At 38.9% G+C, this 20570-nt stretch overlaps 1 protein-coding gene across 5 annotated transcripts in view; it reads left to right on the forward strand.

Annotated features, from left to right (window-relative positions):
• The window catches only part of il1rapl1a (interleukin 1 receptor accessory protein-like 1a), a 628485-nt gene that overhangs the window by 277580 nt on the left and 330335 nt on the right, over positions 1-20570 (forward strand). For all 5 annotated transcript variants that reach the window (XM_057852783.1, XM_057852785.1, XM_057852781.1 and 2 more), the window contains exon 4: positions 17952-18138. In XM_057852783.1, the coding sequence (XP_057708766.1) occupies positions 17952-18138 (187 nt within the window). The remainder of the gene's footprint in view (positions 1-17951; positions 18139-20570) is intronic.

Below are 20570 nucleotides of genomic sequence, written 5' to 3' on the forward strand. Positions count from 1 at the left end.
GGTGCATTAGTCCCCTAAGTTTTTGACAAAATATAACAATAAATAAAAACTTCTGTAAAATAACAACAAAGTTGTCAACATATTTGAACAAAAATATTAAATATGACAAATAAAAGAGTTGTTCACAAACTATAACAAATAAAAACCTCAGTAAAACAACAAAGTTGCCAACATATTTGAACAAAAATATTAAATATGACAAAAGAGTTCACAAACTATAACAATACATAAAAACCTCAGTTAAACAACAAAGTTGTCAACATATTTGAACTTAAATATTAAATCTGACTTATAAAAGTGCAAGTGCATTAGTCCCCTGAGTTGTTTACACAAAATATAACAATATAAAACTGCAAAACGGCAACAAAGTTGTAAAAATATTTCAACAAAAATATTAAGTATCAAAACTTTATGTGCAGCTGTACTATATATAGTTATTTGAAAAATACGGTTTACAATAAATTTAAATATAAAAGAAACAAACTCAATTGAACTTGTAAATAATTGAACTGAATAACTGCAAATAACTGTGATGAATAACAGAACCATTTTAACTCCCAAATTTCCTGCCTTCCTGATAGCTGTCACATGACTAAAAAGAAAAGACATTCCTTCAGCTGTGTTATGTATTTGTCTGCATATCGTCCACCTTCCTTGCTCAGCAATTCTCAACTGGGTCTCATAGGTTTTTGGCCAAGACTATTAGTTTATCCACTATAGCAGACTTGAGACAAGAACGTTGGCATTTAACAATGTTCCCACCTGTGCTAAAAAGCCTCTGATGGGGAGCTCGTAGCAGGAATGCATAGATACCTGCGTTTTAAATGGTCCCACATGTTTGACAGATTACTTCTTGTTGAGGCAACCATGGCGAGGCACTGTCGACAGGGCTGTTTTTTGTCCCTTATAGTCTTGTTCTTGCCAAAATACTTCCAAAACTCCTTTTGGATACAGTCTTCCTTGCTCCTCCAACGTGTTGATTGCTTGCTTTCACTTTGAGAACGGGCCCTCCTCCCTCCGCTCTGCTGTTCGGCCCCTCCTCCCTCCACTCCGCTGTTGCAGGGGGAGGGGGAGGAGCCGATGACTTGCTGGAGAGAAAGAGAAGCTGTGCGCTTTTTTCCCCCTCTCCTTCCTCAAAACAAATGTTTGTGGATTAAAAAAAATGAAATTAAAAAACTATCGCACGTCCTTGCGATGGGACTATTGCACATGCGCACATCGCGATGGCGATGTTTAAACGATATATCGTTCAGGCCTAGTATATATATATATATGTATATATATATATATATATATATATATGGCGGAAAACACTTCAGTGACTTGAAGTTCCGCTCTGAGACCCCCAATTTGTCAAAATTTCAAAATGGTCCGGTTTGCACGTGTGATACATCATTGGAAAGCTTAAAATGTCAATTTTCTGGGGGAAGAAAAATTTTGAACAGGAGGGCGTTCTGAAAAAAAAAACCCAAAAAAAACAGCAAAACCCTAACTGGAGGTGAGAGCACGCGAGAGTAGAATTAAAGACGCCATGATTTTAACTTGATATTATCGCGTACTTACCTTGTTTCGATCCAAAAATTCCATATAGCATGTATCATCGAGTGTCAAGACACAGATGTGAATGGCCGCAGCTGGATTTTTATGGGTGAAACATGGTCATATAACAAGGGTCGCGATGCAGAAATCGCAGACGTCAAGGAGTAATTGAGATTTTCATTTTCATATATTTACCCTTTTAAATGTTTTTTTTAAAAATTTGTCTTTGTTTGGATCCATTATTTATCATCTAAAATATTGGGGAAAATGCGATATTAACAAAACAAATACAATTAAGTGATAGTTATGCGGTAGATATCCGTAACTTTTTTACAGACGCCATTTTTGTCATTGTGACGTAATTTGTTTAAAACTGTAAAATATGACAAATAATTTTTTTAAGTCGTTTTTTTTAAAAGAAATGTTAGACATCACTTAATGATTCTAAGCTAAAAATGGCAGACATTTTGAATAATAAATATAATTACTTACCTTCTTTTTATGGCTGGACTGAAATCAAAGCGGTTGCGTGATGCCTGTAAACGGGGGTTTTCAGGGTTAAACGGACAAATTGAAAATAGTTCGGGGACTTAATGCGCCATGAATCTGCTATGGCAGCATATAGACATATTGTTCTATCAGACACAACAGTTCTTTTGACTTATAAAAATACTTATACTTATAAATACAGCAGTTTATTTTATAGAGGGGTGCGAGAGCAGAAACTGCTTTTTCAGCCTTGTCTGTGTTTTCCACCATATATATACAGTATATATATGTGTATATATATGTGTGTGTATATATATATATATATATATATATATATATATATATATATATATATATATATATATATATATATATATATATATATATATTAGGGCTGTCAAACGATTAAAATTTTTAATCGAGTTAATTACAGTTTAAAAATTAATTAATCATAATTAATCGCAATTAATCACAATTCAAACCATCTATAAAATATGCCATATTTTTCTGTAAATTGTAGTTGGAATGGAAAGATAAGACACAAGATGGATACATACATTCAACATACGGTACATAAGGACTATTTGTTTATTATAACAATAAATCAACAAGATGACATTAACATTATTAACATTCTGTTAAAGCGATCCATTGATAGAAATACTTGTAGTTCTTAGAAGAAAAATGTTAGTACAAGTTATAGAAATTTTATACTTAAACCCCTCTTAATGTTTTCGTTTTAATAAAATGTGTAAAATTTTCAATCAAAAAATAAACTAATAGCCCGCCGTTGTTGATGCCAATAATTACTTACACAATGCTCAATTGCTCATGGGTGCTGAAGCCTATAAAATCAGTCGCACCCAAGCGCCAGCAGAGAGCAGCAAAACTCCATAAAACACAATTAACAAGTGAGCGTTTCACTGTACCATCATTTAAATGTGTCTGAGCGGGGCATCTGCGTTCATTGCGTCAAATATTTTAACATGATTAATTTTAAAAAATTAATTAACGCCCGTTAACGCAATAATTCTGACAGCCCTAATATATATATATATATATATATATATATATATGACACGGCCGCAACTTATTTTTAAATCTGGATGACCGATATGAATGGTATGCGGATATGAGCCTCTGGAGTGGCTGCCCACCCATCAACTGTGAAATTACACAACCAAGTGTGTATTTTACAAGCTGAAAATGTGTTTTACAGAAAGGCTTTTCCCCAGCATTTTTTTTTACGCTCATAAATTCAATGCTACCTGAGCGGATATCCGCCATTATCCTGATATGATGTCAAAACGAACAGCAAAGGGGTGCTGCTGTCTTCTCAGATACACAGATTAACGTTATCAGTGTTAGCTTCCGATAACTGGCACCTAAATAAACAACATAATGTTACGTGGTAGCAATCATGAGTATATCCGCCATGTTTTTCATGTCCCATCACTCAAAAATTTCCTGTAGAGAACATGTTTCTAAAATTGACAGATTGCAGGTTGGTGATCAAGGGAATGGCCGACCATGGGTTATATTGTGAAAAGACAGTTTAATTTGTCTTTTTTTTTTTTTTTTTAATTCTGCATCTCTCCACACCTTTCCTAATATATTCAACACTGATTGGGATCACACGTATGCACGCGAAAGCATACACAAACACACACCCAATTACTCCCATGTAGTATTTGATAATCATAGTATTGACTATGTCATGTAAAGAGGTTGATTCTGTGTGTCGCTGCCAACGTGTGATAATGTGTTAGACTAATCACACCTATTCAATTCCTGCAGTCGTATCGAATGTGACAACGGCAAGTCGACCTCTGGCTGCCCATCAATGCAGAAACCTCTTAAACAGACTGTTCCACAATGTTTTTTTTTTACATCTATCTGCTCCCACTGGACCTCTATGGCTCAGCTGTGTTATTGCTGATGATCTCTGCTTTGCTTAGCAAGGTAGACGATTGCCTACATATGCAAATATGTATTAACAATGCATGATTTTATACATCCTTCAAGTGGACGTGATTGTCCTGAAGCATTCAGTTTTCCTTCATCTCCTATTTTAATTTCCATCACTCTCATATTTGTCCATGTTTTGTCGTGCTTAGCCTCATTGGTGTCGCAGGGAATCTAGAGTCAATCAAACTTTTAGGCAAACTGGCATTCGTATAACAGTCTAACTATATTTTATATAATCGGGCAGTAGGTGAGTGCAATAGGACTCCCGGAATGGGGCCTCCTCTTCATTTGGGTTGACGGTTGTGTGTGTGTGTGTGTGTGTGTGTGTGGGGGGGGGGTCCAGGGGCCTGGGCTCCAGTCTCCGCTCCTGTGCTGCCTTCCGGTGGCCTCTCGGCGTTCTTCTGCTCCCTTTTCTACCCGGGCATCCTCCTTGGGCCCCGGCGCTGGGTGGCAGCGGCGGCTCGGTGGGTTGTCGTCCCCTCCGGGTGGGGGTCCTGTCCTGCCTTGGGTCTAGTGTGCCACATCAGTTGGGGGATTTCGGCAGTGGCTTGTGGTCCGGGTTGGTGGGGGTTAGTGGTGCATCCCCTCATCCCTTCCCTGAGGGCCTGTCAATGGGGGCGCAGATGGTCTGGGGGACCGCCCTCGGTCCCGATGGGATGGCGGTGGCCTCTTTGCCAGAGCTGTGGGAGGAGGGACGGGACATGCTCGCCCTCCAAATGGTCTGGGGTGGTGCCCTAGGGCAGCTCCCACGCAGCATTTGCACCTTTCTGAAAGAAAGATCTCATGGTTCACACATGACTGGGTGCAATTAGACACACTCAGGTAGAGAGATTGTCGGTGCCAGGATTAGCGATCAGGTAGCATAAACTAGGATGTCAACGTATCCACGCTAACATATGACTCACATAATACTGGGTTCCACACTTCACATTGCTGTATGAATTTACCTTCCCTCCTTAATCTCCGTGGTTATCAGCCGCCCCCACCCCACCCCCCACATGGTGTCGATGGCTAAATATAATTACCTAATGAGGGCATCATTATGTTAATAGATAGCATAGTCGTGTAACAATCTTGTTGTTTGTTGTTCTCCTATTCTGTCTGCATCCTTAATTTCTGTACCCTCATAACCCCTTCCTGCTCGTTTGCGGCATCCTCTCGCCGTTCTGCTGCTTCCACTTTCCTCTCTCTTTTCTACCCGGGAATCCTCCTTGGGCCCCGCCGCGGATTACCAGCACTCGGTGGGGTGTTGCCCCCTTTCGGGTGGGGGTCATGTCCTGGCCTGGGTCTAGTGTGACGCATCGGTTGGGGGGTTGCGGCTGTGCCTTCAGGTCTGCATTGGTGGGCGTTGGTGCGGGCAGGGGTCTGGGGGACCGCCCTGAGTCCCGGGGGGATGGCAGTGGCCTCTTTGCCAGAGCTGTGGGAGGATAGGTGGGACATGCTTACCCCCTAAATTGGCTGGGGTGTTGCCGGGCTCCTAGGGTGGCCCCCACGCAACATTTGCACTTTTCTGAAGGACTACCTCATGTTTAAGTGGGTTCACGCATGACTGGGTGCAATTAGACACACTTAGGTCGAGAGATTGTTGGTGCCAGGATTAGCGATCAGGTTGCATAGAATTAGATGTCAACATATCCAAACTTACATGTGATTCATATAATACTGGATTCCACACCTCACATTGATTAGAGTACTCGTCACCCCACCTAATCTTGTCTTCTTTTGACTCACCTCCCCTCCTCCTTGTTCTCTGTTATCAGCCCCCCCACAAGGTGTCGATGGGTAAAAATAATTAGCTAACAAGGACACAAGGTAGCATAGGAGCGTAACAATGCACTATTGTTGTTGTTTGTTCTTCTACTTGTCTGTCTGCTTACTCCCTTTCTGTCACCCATAACCACTTCCTGCTCGCTGCTTTCTCCTAATGAATAAAACATAATGAGCATCCACAATAGGAGTATATCAAACTCAAATATGAGACATTAAAACTGTTCAGACCATAAGGACACTCAGATTACTATTCTCATTGTCTAAGCAGCAGAACAAGACAAAAAAAACCCTAACTTTTAGACTTACAATTTTCAATTAATCAAAACCAAAAAGGAAATAAGCCTCAACCTTGAACTTTTAAAGAAAATGTGCTAACTACTTAAACTCTCTGTTATAGAAAAAGATTTGTATGCGTTGAAAGATACTTTGTTGTGTCATCTGCAGTCAGTCATAAATTGCTGAGGGGAGAAAAAGTCTACTGACGTACTTGTCATCACATGATTCACCTGCCCGTCTTACACATTTACTCTGAGTAGCAACTTTATTTACTGTTTCATTCACAATTTGTTTGATTTACACGGCTATGTGTAATTTCCTGTTTGTATACATTCACATTTGACGTATTGTGTAGAAATCTGAGGATTAACATGCAAAACATGGATACAACCAACTGGTTTATCCCAGCAAAGGGCTTACAGAATAATAATAGTTAATATAGAAACTGAATATTGAGATAGTTTCAACTGAAGGCTGTCAAAATGGCACCAAGACATAAAGTATGAATGAAATTGTACAGCACACATATACTGTTGTGTCTGACAACAATACATAACTCTATTTAATAATTTAATTAGGGCTGCAGCTATTGATTATTTTAGTAGTCGATTAATCGATGAACAAGTTAGTTCGAATAATCAAGTAATCGGATAAGGAACATGAAAAATTAAAATATCTGGGTTCAGCCTCAAACAGTATAAAAAGTAAATAAATGAGGATCTATGTACAAACAAAAGAACAATTGGCTAACTTGCGTAGCAAAAGTCCGCTAGCTTAAATGCTATAAAATAGAGATGTCCCGATTGATTGGCATCCCGATCGATCGGGTCCGATCACGTCATTTTCAAAGTTTCGGAATCGGCAAAAAAATATCGGCCATGCCTTTAAAAAAAAAAAAAAAAAAGTAAAATATGTATATATGTATATATATATATATATATATATATATATATATATATATATATATATATATATATATATATATATTATTTTTTAAATTACATCGTTTTCTAATTGTATTTAACGTTACAGACATAATATGTTACACTCATCCAGAGTCCTTAGTTTAGGCTTAAGGTAGGGTTATCAAAGGTAGGGTTATCAAAAATATCCTGATAACGGCGGCAATTAATTTATTAAAAAATGTGTCACGTTAAAATATTTAACGCAATTAATGTATGCGCTGCACAACCCTCTAACTCATTGTCGCGCTCAATCTGTATTGTCGCCATTTTACCTATATAGAGCGATAAAAGGAAGCGCAAAGTGAGAAGAGTGTATTTTGGCAGCCTTTGGAACCTTTTTTAATTGGCTAAAGCCTTGCAATCCCTCTCCCAATGATTAGTAATATCATGGGAAGCAATGTGGGGAAACAAGGTGTCAATTGGTTTTTGTCTTAACACCTTATGTTATTTCCCAACGCAAAGAAGATATATCCATTGGTAGCACGACGCACAGTCATGGTTGCACTTCCCATCATGCATTGGGTTGAATGGCTGCAGTATCATTTACTGAAAGCTCAACAAATACACTAGATGGCAATATTTAGTCACAATATACAAAGTCACAAGTCTTTCTATCCGTCTATCCCTCTCACAGAAAGAATGTTAATAATGTAAATGCCATCTTGAGGATTTATTGTCATAATAAACAAATACAGTACTTATGTACCGTATGTTGAATGTATATATTAGTCTGAGTTTTATTCATTTTTTTCTTAATTCATTGCCAAAATGTACATGATCGAGAAAAATTATCGGGAATGATTGGAATTGAATCGGGAGCAAAAAAAAGCAATCGGATCGGGAAATATCGGGATCGGCAGATACTCAAACTAAAACGATTGGGATCGGATCGGGAGCAAAAAAAACATGATCGGAACAACCCTACTATAAAATGCTAACGTTATTTCACAATGCTCTTAACAAATGGTTCAGACACATATTCAACTAAAAAAAAAAGCTTATGTAGGTCTTAACAGGGAGCAGCCGGATTCACCCATGTGAAACGAGGCAGACAAGAGTATCCACCCAAATCAATAAAACTAAATACAAACACTTAAAAAAAAAAACTATTACAACGTCACTTTAAACGAATACTCGAAGCGGCAAAATCTAATTCGAAACTTTTTTTCTAATCGATAACTCGAGTTTATCGATTAATCATTGCAGCACTAAATTTAATGTGTACCAGTAGATGATATATCAAAATGTGTGTGAAAAATTGGAGCAGAGCGTGATAAAAGGAATTGAATTGATGACTAAATATAATAATACATATTAAAGATATGATAGATAACATAAAAAAATCTTAAAATCCTCCAAGAAGTTGTGCACATTAAATTACAAGAAACTTAATATTAAAATTAGTCCCAAATCTTTAACACAGTTTGCATGTCAAATTGTTGAAAAAATATGTTTTACTCTCATTCCACACGGCCATTTTTTCGGCTTCTGTCTTTACATTCGACTTTCATGCCAGCCCCATATACCGTGTGTGTGCGTGTGTGTCTTTTATAGCTGTAGGGGGTCAAAAGGGTTTATATGAAAGAGGTGACTCCTTATTGCTTCCATAACCTGAATAGATCATATGAAACTCCTGTCATTTGCAGTGAATGGGAGCATCTGGCGAGCCTTAAATGTAATGTAATGAAATGGAATGAAAAGCCAGTGTGGGCCTTTCCTTGAGAATGACCAGACTCACTCAGGCAGGGCATGTGTTATACATTGTATGAACACAAGTATCGGAAAGTGTGGCTAATATGCATGCATTAAGTGAAAAGTACTCTCTGTGAGATGTATGCATGGAATTTTGCTTGCAATGAAGGAGAGGAGTTGGTCTAAAAATCGTTGTTGTAGTTTATCTCAGAGGAGTTCCCAGTTTAGTTGTTCCGCTAGTGGACATCTACTAGTGATAAACTCAATTCAATTCACAGCAGAAGGATGGAAATAGCTTGTTTTTCTGTTTATTACTTACAGTGGTGCAAATACTAAGTAGTTAGTTAACCACTAATTGTGCAGGTTCTCCCACTTGAAAATATTAGAGAGGCCTGCAATTGTCAACATGGGTAAACCTCAACCATGAGAGACAGAATGTGGAAGAAAAAAAACAACAACAAAAAACACAAAATCACATTGTTTGATTTTTAAGGAATTTATTTGCAAATCATGGTGGAAAATAAGTATTTGGTAAATACCAAAAGTTCATCTCAATACTTTGTTATGTACCCTTTGTTGGCAATAACGGAGGCCAAACGTTTTCCGTAACTCTTCACAAGAAGAGAGCAGTGATGTTTTGGGGCTGTCGTTGGACATTCAACTCCCTCCACAGATTTTCTATGGGGTTGAGATCTGGAGACTGGCTAGGCCACTCCAGGACCTTGAAATGCTTCTTACGAAGCCACTCCTTTGTTGCCCTGGCTGTGTTTTTGGGATCATTGTTATGTTGAAAGACCCAGCCATGTCTCATCTTCAATGCCCTTGCTGATGGAAGGAGATTTTCACTCAAAATACCTCGATACATGGCCCCATTCATTCTTTCCTTTACACAGATCAGTCATCCTGGTCCCTTTGCAGAAAAACAGCCCCAAAGCATGATGTTTCCACCCCCATGCTTCACAGTGGGTATGGTGTTCTTTGGATGCAATTGTTTTCTTTCGCATCCAAACACGAGAACCTGTGTTTCCACCAAAAAATTCTATTTTGGTTTCATTTGACCATAACACATTCTCCCAGTCCTCTTCTGGATCATCCAAGTGTACTTTCTTCAGCAGGGGGACATGTCTGGCAGTGCACGATTTGAGTCCCTGGCGGCGCACTGTGTTACTGATAGTAGCCTTTGTTACTGTGGTCCCAGCTCTCTGTAGGTCATTCACTAGGTCCCCCCGCGTGGTTCTGGGATTTTTGTTCACCGTTCTTGTTATTATTTTGATGCCACGGGGAGAGATCTTGTATGGAGCCCCAGCTCGAGGGAGATTATCAGTGGTCTTGTATGTCTTCCATTTTCTAATACTTGCTCCCACAGTTGATTTCTTTACACCAATCGTTTTACCTATTGCAGATTCAGTCTTCCCAGCCTGGTGCAGGTCTACAATTTTGTCTCTGGTGTCCTTCGACAGCTCTTTGGTCTTGGCTATAGTGGAGTTTGGAGTGTGACTGACTGAGCTTGTGGACAGGTGTCTTTTATACCGATAATGAGTGAAAACAGGTGCCATTAATACAGGTAACGAGTGGAGCGTCGTTAGACCTCGTTTGAAGAAGATAGACCTCATTGACAGTCAGAAACCTTGCTTGTTTGTAGGTGACCATGAGAAGCATAACAAGGTTCTAGCATTGCCTAGCCGGTCTCCAGACCTAAACCCAATAGAAAACCTTTGGAGGGAGTTCAAACTCAGCGATTATCTCTCTCACGGTGGACATGCACCTACGATGTAAATGTCAGACCCCTCTATGATATCGAAGTGGGAGAACTTGCAAAATAGCAGGGTGTTCAAATACTTATTTTTTTCACTGTATATATATACACACACAAATAGATATTTTTATGTATTTATTTTTCAACAATATGATTGTATTAAGTTTGATACAAACTGGAACGACTTGCATTATTGGTTTAATGCCAACCCTGACATTTGAGACCCAAACAAGGCGAGACGTGTTTGTGCTTTCTGGCAAATTTTGTGTCGCGTCGCAATAAGCGATGGACGCCGCCACATTACTGCTTGACCTTATTAATGCTTTGGTGAATGAATGGCAGCAAATCCCTGCAGCAAGGTTGTTATAGCAACCGAAGGTGCCCTTGTGCTTTGTTTGTGTGTCTGTATATTGTATTTTGAGTGCTGAGTGTTGTTGATGCAGTGGACACAGGTTGCTTTGTAATAGCTCAGATGATAACGAAAATGATGATGAAGAATGCGGTGAATAAAATAGCAGAGAGAGACAGTGGGTGAGCTTGAGGGGCGCTTCCTACAGCTAATATTCATCACCATCTTAAGTGTGTTGATAGTTGCTAGGAGACGAAGAAGCGGGGGCGGGTTTGGCTTGTCCATTCTTGTCTTTCCTGTTGGGAGGCCCTAGGGCTCGTCTCTTCGCTGATTAGCATTCCCAGTCCCCGGTTGACTACCCCCCAACACCTCCTATCACTCCTCCATAAATCCTATATTGGTTGCGAGTGTGAATTATTGACTCACTAAAGTTGCTGAATATGTAGTTGTTGCTAAACCTCCAAAAAAGTCCTGTAAACAGCGGGTGGGGTTGAGCAGAGGCGGATGAAATTGACTGAAAAGACAGTACAGAGGAGGGCACTCAGTAGAGAACTGGCCCAAAAAATCTTGACAGATTTGTACCACTGAGTTAAGGCAGCAATGTAAACTGTAAATGTATATGTATTTTTTAAATTCAGATTGCTACATTGGAAATTTGTGTGAATACTGTCGAAAAAGTAGACGCCTTTATCAGAGGTTGCGCTAGACATTTTCGTTGTCTGTCATTTTGACTGACAGGGTCATAAAAATCCGGTCATAATCTATTTTTACCAGTCACAGACCGCAGAGCTCCGGAGCCTCGTGAACAAATAGCGACATCACGGAGACCCCCGGCGGCATTTAGATGTGCTTTTTTCCCGTCCACGGTAATTCCAGCTCCAATAGCATATATTTAAAGATGCTACCGTTCACAAGTTCGTAGTTGGATCACGGCGATCTCGGCGAACCACCGTCTGTCACAATTCCTGCCTCTCTCTCGGCCTCTCCCGGGAGTCGAGCTGTCATCATCATTGTGGAATGCAAACGATATATGTTTGATATATGTCCATCAACGTACAAGTCAAGTTGTCTTCCCTTTTATAACAGCGTTTCCCAGCTGTAAACAAACGAATAAAAACTTGTAACACTTGGATTTATGCGGTGCATTCAAACACAATTAGCAACAGGCAGCTAGCAGCAGTAGCAGAAGCTAGTTGTTGTAAAAATGATTAAACTTCGTAATTACAATCATCATCGTAATATCAATAGCAAAGGCAACAAGTCGTTTCATGCGCCAGATTTTAGGTTTCGTATTTTTAGAGCACATTACCTTCCATAACAGCGGGGGCATGACTGCAGGAGCTGTCAGTTTTGTCTCCTTCCCTCCCTCCTGTATGACGAGTACGAGCACCCATGGTTTGGAAATCGACATGGTACGAAGCATGGAGGCCTTGGCTTGGTTCTCCACCCGCCTACATCAAAATAACATTCCCGGGATCTCGTATAAAGACCTTCCAACTTCGATTCCACCGCCATTGACTTCAATGGTAAACAGGCGGAAACGTAAAGGGAAGGAAGACATAAGGAAGTAAACCGGAAGTACCTCGGAAACTTGTCTATACACAGGCGGCAATCTAGTCCACCAATTGGATGACGCGCTGGCACACCGGGTGCACCAATAAGAACCTCGCGTTGATGTGTCAATCACAGTGCTGCCGCCAGACCCCGGTGACGCTGCAATATTCTGACAGAATAGCCAACGACGTCATGCATTAAGAGAGACAATAGCTAATTAATATGCTCACTCGCTACCCTGTGGTCTGGGGTGTGAATTGCAACCTGTCAAAATGACGGACGGACTTCAGTTTTTTCCGTCACCGTTTTAAAAAAACGGTCAACGACGGAAAATATTCGGTTAACGCGACCCCTGGCCTTTATAAGACTAAAATGTTCAACTGTTATCACTGATGACATATGTACTGTATCTATTGATTCAGTCAATAAATCAGTCTATCCGAAGCGCAAGAGTAATGGACTGTCACGTAATTCAGAGTGCTGACATTTCTGAGCTCATAAACTTATCACTATGTTGGCAAGTGGACGGTGCTCAAAGCAAGGCAGTTAAATGTTAACAAAATCCTTAATATTATAGCATCTATTATAAGATTTTTTTAGGTTAAAGTAGGCCCTGTTAGATATGTCTACATTTTAGAAGGAAAATGGAGACAGCGAGAAAAAAAGTGGTATTTTGCATAATGCAAAATGGGTTTTGGCATATTTTTTTGAGTATATGACTTTTGGTGTATGGATTTTTTTTTTTTTTTTTTTTTTTTGGTATGTGGCAGAATGGCTTTTGGCAAATAACATTTTTTTGACTTATGGCATTTTTTTGGTATGGCTGTTAATGTCGTCGCCTTACTTGGGTGCCAGTTGATTTCAATGGACTATAATTGTAAGTGTATGGTCAAAAATCACAACCACACGTTTTACTGCCATTTAAAATGAATGGGAAATTTGAATGTACTTTGACGTGCATGCCCTGAAAAAATGCCATATCCCGAAAAAATCTGCCATATGTCAGAAACTGCTACATTTAAAATGAATGGGAAATTTGAATGTACTTTGACGTGCATGCCCTGAAAAAATGCCATATCCCGAAAAAATCTGCCATATGTCAGAAACTGCTACATGCAAAAAAAAAAATACCACATACAAAAAAAAAAACTGCTACATGCCAAAAACCATTTTGCCATATGCCTATAAAAAATTCCATATACCAAACAAATGCCATATGCCAAAAGCTATTTTGGCTATTTTACCATATACAGTGGGGTGAACAAGTATTTGATACACTGCCAATGGGTTTTCCCCCACTGTACCAAAAAAAATTCATATGCCAAAAGCCATTTTGCCATGTGCCAAACAAATCCTGTATACCAAAAAATTCCATATGCCAAAAGCCATTTTGCCATATACCACAAAAATTCCATGTGCCAAAATTTTGCCGTTTACTAAAAAAAAAAAAAAAACTGCCATATGCCAAAAGTCATTTTGCCACATGCCAAAAAAATGCCATATACCAAAAAACATGCCATATGCCAAAAGCCATTTTGGCATATGCCAAAAACATGCTGTACCACAAAAAATCCCATATGCCAAAAGACATTTTGCCATATAGAAAAAAAAGGCCACGTTCCAAAAGCCATTTTGCCATGTACCCCAAAAAAATGCCACCTGTCAAAAAACTGCTGTATGCCAAAATCCATTTTTCCGTATACTAAAAAAACTGCCATATGCCAAAAGCCATTTTGCCACATGCCCAAAAAATGCCATATTAAAAAAAAAAAAAAAATGCTGTGTGCCAAAAGCCTTTTTGCCATGTACGAAAAAAATGCCATCGGTCAAAAAAAAAGCCATATCCAGAAATCCATTTTGACATATATTAAAAAAAACTGCCATATATACCAAAAGCCATTTTGGCATATACCAAAAACATGCCATATGCCAAAAGCCATTTTGCCATATGCCAAAAAAATGCTGTACCACAAAAAATTCCATATACCAAAAGCCATTTTGCCATATAACAAAAAAAAAAAAAAAAAAAAAAGCCATTTTCCAAAAGCCATTTTGCCATGTACCCCAAAAAAATGTCACCTGTCAAAAAACTGCCATATGCCAAAATCCATTTTGCCGTATACTAAAAAAACTGCCATATGCCAAAAGCCATTCTGCCACATGCCCAAAAAATGCCATATTTAAAAAAAAAAAAAAAATGCTGTGTGCCAAAAGCCTTTTTGCCATGTACGAAAAAAATGCCATCGGTCAAAAAAAAAAGCCATATCCAGAAATCCATTTTGACATATATTAAAAAAACTGCCATATATACCAAAAGCCATTTTGGCATATACCAAAAACATGCCATATGCCAAAAGCCATTTTGCCATATGCCAAAAAAATGCTGTACCACAAAAAAATCCATATACCAAAAGCCATTTTGCCATATAACAAAAAAAAAAACAAAAAAAAAGCCATTTTCCAAAAGCCATTTTGCCATGTACCCCAAAAAAATGTCACCTGTCAAAAAACTGCCATATGCCAAAATCCATTTTGCCGTATACTAAAAAACACAGCCATATGCCAAAAGCCATTTTGCCACATGCCAAAAAAATGCCTTATTAAAAAAAAAAAAAAAAAAAAAAAAAACGTGTGCCAAAAGCCTTTTTGCCATGTACGAAAAAAATGCCATCTGTCAAAAAAAAAATGCCATATGCCGAAATCCATTTTGCCGTATATTAAAAAAACTGCCATATATACCAAAAGCCATTTTGCCATATACCAAAAAAATGCCATATGCAAAAAGCAATTTTGCCAAATACCAAATACCTCTTTTCGTTCTCGGCCCTCCTGGGAAAATACTTGCTTACTTACTAACTTAACCTTGGGTAAGAAGAAAATAAATCACAAGATGTCAGGTTGGTTGAGCGGAGAGGTTTCTCCAACACAACGATGCTCTACAGAATACCAGTGTTTTCAACTTTTTCTGAGTCACGGCATGTTTTTACATTGGGAAAAAAAGTCTCGCAGCACTCCACAAACCAAAAATGTTCCAAAATGACTGACTGTACAGTATTTTTTATTATAAAATCATTTCTCAATATTTATACTTACTCAGTGTGAAACTTGGGCCTGTTTAGATGAACACAAAGCCGATATCCATAGATACATCAAGTTGCAATGCAAATTTTATACTGATGTGCATCTTTTCCAAAACATGGCTTTCGATGTCTGCAGACATGTCATCAATAAGCCTGGCAATCAAATTATCAGACAGGGGGACTTTAGCAATGTCTTTGACCGCATCAGGGCCGAGCATCTCGCTGACAATTTTCTTTGCAGGGAGGTGGTTTTAAGTCATTCATTCCCTGCCATTTTCACTGGTGCAACCCCCTTCGATCCCGACCGTTTTACTGGATTTTGACTGATTTTGCAAGGCCCACAGAAAATTCTGTTCTATTGCTGTATAAACATGGAACCCACCAAAAGAAAGATTAGACTCTTCATTCAGCAGGAAAAGAAAGTTAGTTCATATCTTTTTCGATTCTTTAGAAGTCAGCATTAGAAAATAGTTTAGTTAGAGCAATTTTCCAATTTCTGATGAAAAAATAGAGAAATTGAGCTTTTTGTATAAGCATACATTTCAAACATAACTTTAACGCAGCTATTTTTCGCTTTTGTGACATCCCAAACATTTGAATAATGTTTTCGTTCTACAAAATAACATAAACAACAAGATAAAGTAACAATTCATTTACACATAACTATTTGAACTATTTTCGCACATAACAATGGGGAAGGCTCTCGGCTGCTCCCGGTTGAATGAGGTGGCTCCCAGTAATCTGATGAGTCCGGATCAAGATCAATCTCACTTTTTTCACATCATCTTCATCATCTTCATCGTTGGTTTCAACCTCGGGCTCAGGAGTAACACAACGTGAGCTCCGCAGAACGCGTGTGGAACGCTGTTGTGCCCGTCCCTGTCTATCTCATCAAGACGTTTTTTTTTTTTTAATCCTTCTTTGACGATGGTTTCGCTTTCTTTTCAAAACACTCCTCCAGTGTCGTTTGCCTTGTTTTTCGCGATCATTCTCCACATTTTTATCAAATTCTCAAGCGTCTTCACAAGATCCCTCCAACTTTCGTTTCCTGTTTTTCTTCACTTCCTTTCTTGGCCCGAGATAAGTTCGTACAAAATGCGCTACTGCCCTCCAGTGGCCAGTTTTATTGCTTTAAAATGATCTTGGAGCACTGTGCATTGCAGTTTAGGTGAAACAGAACCTAGAGATGCGTCTTAACAAAATAAACAAAAAAACGTAAGACGTACAAATACGTTTTTGGGACACTGCAACAATTAAAAATAGAACATATTTATACGTTTTTGGGAGCAAATGAGTTAATGTCTATGCCACAGTGTGGGACTTTTTGGGATTTAGCAACAAGTTCAGCAACGAGGTAACTGGCTTTTAGGACTTTCTCATTTACCTTTGTAGTTTTTCTCAAAAAAGTTGCTTGTTTCTCTGTTTTCACAAAGGCGAACAAGATAGTCCATCGACTTGTTTTGAAGTGACGGGTGTTTCGTCTGGAGATGATGTTTAAGCTTTATTGGCACCATGGCACTGCTGGATAGCTTCTCTCTACACACCAGACATAATGGAGTAGGTTTCGTCACATCCCCGGTGAACGTAAATACGAACGAAACATAGCTTTCACTGTATTGCCTTGCCATTGAGCTTTCAGTTTTCACTTTATTTTATTTTATTTTTTTAACTACCACTCATACTAGGACCTTCATCTCGGTCAGAATCTTGTCCAGGGCTCAGTTTTGATTTTTAATTTTGAACCACGACCCCCGTGTGCATCACAAAGAATTGATTCCCGGTCATGTGCAGATGAATGAGGCATTGCTCGTGTCACGTTCAAGAACTGCTCGGATTTCGAGTCATCGGCCCCCTTGCGGCTCTCAACAATGTGTCGGAATAAAATGGAAAGGATACTTTTGTGTATATTGACACTTGACGAGTCTAATCAAATGATGTACAGCAGACGTGCTGGGGTCCACATTGTCGCGGACAGCAAGATGGCTGATGGCTAGAAATCCGAGCAGTTGTTGAACGCAACACGAGCAATACGTCGCTTATCTTCACATGACTGAGAACCTTCTACCTACTCCTTCCTTCCGACTGCAAATCTGCCTGACAACGTAAAAAAAAATGCAATATTGGATAATTACTCATGGCAAATTACTAGGAAAAACACCGCTCTATACACCCAGCAGGAGTCAGAGGCTCAGGAAATTGTGAACAGGCATGTTATGATGGGGAAGACAGTACTCTTGCAGTATGTTGCGTGCTGAATACATTTTTTAGAAAAAAAAGCTAGAACCTTTTTGTGAAAATGTTTTTGTACTTGATTTTCCTGTATCCTCTCTCAGAAATGGCATGAGACACCTTGGTCATTCCTGTGATGGACAGTCGATCTGCGGAGTGATTTCACTTAAATCACTTGACATACACTCAGTCTACCCTCTAACCTTGAACGGGATCATCTGCATAAAAAATCAATATCTAATAAAGCAAATGTGTAAACTTTGGACTTTTTTTTCCCATCGCAGGAACTCAACTTACTGCATGAAGGTGTCCATGTCACTAACGGTTGCTGAGAACGACACTAATATGTGCTACAACTCCAACATGCGACGGATGGAAAAGGCCGAGCTAAGCAAGAGTAAAGACATCCTGTGCCCTGACATCGATGACTATGTTGAGCCTGGCAAAGAGCCAGACATTACTTGGTACAAGGTGAGTGAGGTTCACATTTAAAAGGGACATAAACATCCCACAAGGTTCATGGATATGTCATTCAAGACACGTTTAGTGCAAGTGACTATTTTTGGAAATTAAAAAAATATATGCCATAATTTTCAGACTGTATGGCGCTGCTGGCTATAAGCCGCCACCTACCGAATTTGACACGAAAATGGCATTTGTTGATGGAGAAGCCGCACTGGACTATAAGCCGCAGCTGTCCTCACTGTATTATGGGATATTTACACCAAAAAATATGAACGGATAAAATTTTGACAGTGGCATAATAAGACTGTCTTAGACCAAATGAACCACCTTGCTTCAAGAAGCTTCATTTGGCCATCACTGCAAGGAAGTTCTTTGGGACAGACAATCAACCTCTGCTGCCACCTGCTGTCAACACTGTTGTTGTCCAACATGCTTCCTAGCATGCATTGCAGCGCCACAGATAAATAACAATCATAATTCATGTTCTGTGCTGGTATTGCTGTCAATGTCATCATTACTTGGGTTCCAGTTGAATGTCACTGTGCTGTAATGGTAAGTGTATGGTCAAAAATCACAACGAAAGATTTTTTTCTGCCATTTAAAATAAATGGGAAATTTGGACGAGCATGGCCATCAAAGGCATGGACGTGCATGGCCTGCAAAAAATGCCATATGCCGAAAAAATCTGCCATATGCCAAAAAATGCCACATGCAAAAAAAAAAAGCGACATACCAAAAAAAAAAAAAAAAAAATGCGCAAAAAATGCCATATACAAAAAAAATGCCATATGCCTAAAGCTATTTTGCTATATTCCAAAAAAATGTCACATGCCACAACCCATTTTGCCACATGCCAGAAAATTCCATATACCAAAAAATGCATATGCCAAAAGCCATTTTGCCATATATCAAAAAATGTCATTTGCCAAAAGCCATTTTTCCATGTACCCCAAAAAAAAAATGCCATCCGTCAAAAAAATGCCATATGCCTAAAGCCATTTTGCCGTATCCCAAAAAATGCCATCCATCAAAAATGCCATAAGACAAATGCCATTTTGCCATATACCAAAAAATGCGGTCTGTCCAAAAAAAAAAAAGGCATATGCCAAAAGCCATTTTGCCATATGCCAAAAAAAGTCACATACTGAAAAAATTGCCATATGCCAAAAGCCATTTTGCCATGTACCAAAAAAAAAAAACAAACAAAAAAAAAAAAAAAACATAATTTTCAGACTATATGGCGCAGCTGGCTATAAGCCGCCACCCACCAAATTTGACACGAAAATGGCATTTGTTGATAGAGAAGCCGCACTGGACTATAAGCCGTAGCTGTCTTCACTGTATTGTGGGATATTTACACCAAAAAATATGAACTGATAAAACTTTGACAGTGGCATCATAAGACTGTCTTAGACCAAATGAACCACCATGAAGCTTTACACCATGAAGCTTTGAACCAATTGGCTGCAAAGCTTCATTGCTTCAAGAAGCTTCATTTGTCCATCATTGCAAGGCAGTTCTTTGGGGTGACAATCAACTTCTGCTGCCACCTGCTGTCAACACTGTTGTTGTCCAACATGCTTCCTAGCATGCATTGCAGCGCCACAGATGTAAATAACAATCATAATTCATGTTCTGTGCTAATTATTTCTTCAGTTACTGTTCCAGTTGTTTCATTAATTGCTAGTTATGGTATTTGGTAACACTTTATTTGACAGTGGTGCCACAAGACTGTCATTGGACAATCATAATTATGACCTGACACTGTCATGAGATTTAATGAATGCTTATAACAAATGTCATTTAGCGTTATCCGGCAAATTATCTCACTTTGAACGGACGTAAAAGATCCAAGCTGGACATAAATGGAATTAGTGACATAATTTGCTGGATGACACTTAATGACAACAGTCATAAGCATTCAGTAATGTCCATGATAGTGTCATATCACAATTATGACGATCTTATGACACCGCTGTCAAATAAAGTGTTACCTATCAACCCAAATAAATCCACAAATAAGACGCACTGGACTATTAGCCGCAGGATTCAGAATGAAGGAAAAAAGTAGCGGCCTATCGTCCGAAAATTATGTTATTACGATATGGTGAGACTATGAATCTCTTATTTTGATTAAAAACGCTACTCTAGGTTCATGGATACGTCACTCAAGAAAAGTTAAGTGCAAGTGACTATTTTTCGTAATTTAAAAAAATATATATTATTATGTTGTAGCGTCTACACAATGCCAACTTGGTGATGATAATCCACACTCAGCAGGAAAACAGTTAATTTTTTTCAATTAATTGTACCCACTTGGATGTTACGAACTGTATGTAAAAAAAACAACAACAAAAAATGCTAATGCTAAAGAGAATGCAAATGCTATGCTAATGCTCCAAGCCACCTAGCCAAACATCATCGCGTTTGCAACGGTG

This window comes from Corythoichthys intestinalis, chromosome 12 (genome assembly GCF_030265065.1).
Source record: "Corythoichthys intestinalis isolate RoL2023-P3 chromosome 12, ASM3026506v1, whole genome shotgun sequence".
Taxonomy (NCBI): Eukaryota; Metazoa; Chordata; class Actinopteri; order Syngnathiformes; family Syngnathidae; genus Corythoichthys; species Corythoichthys intestinalis.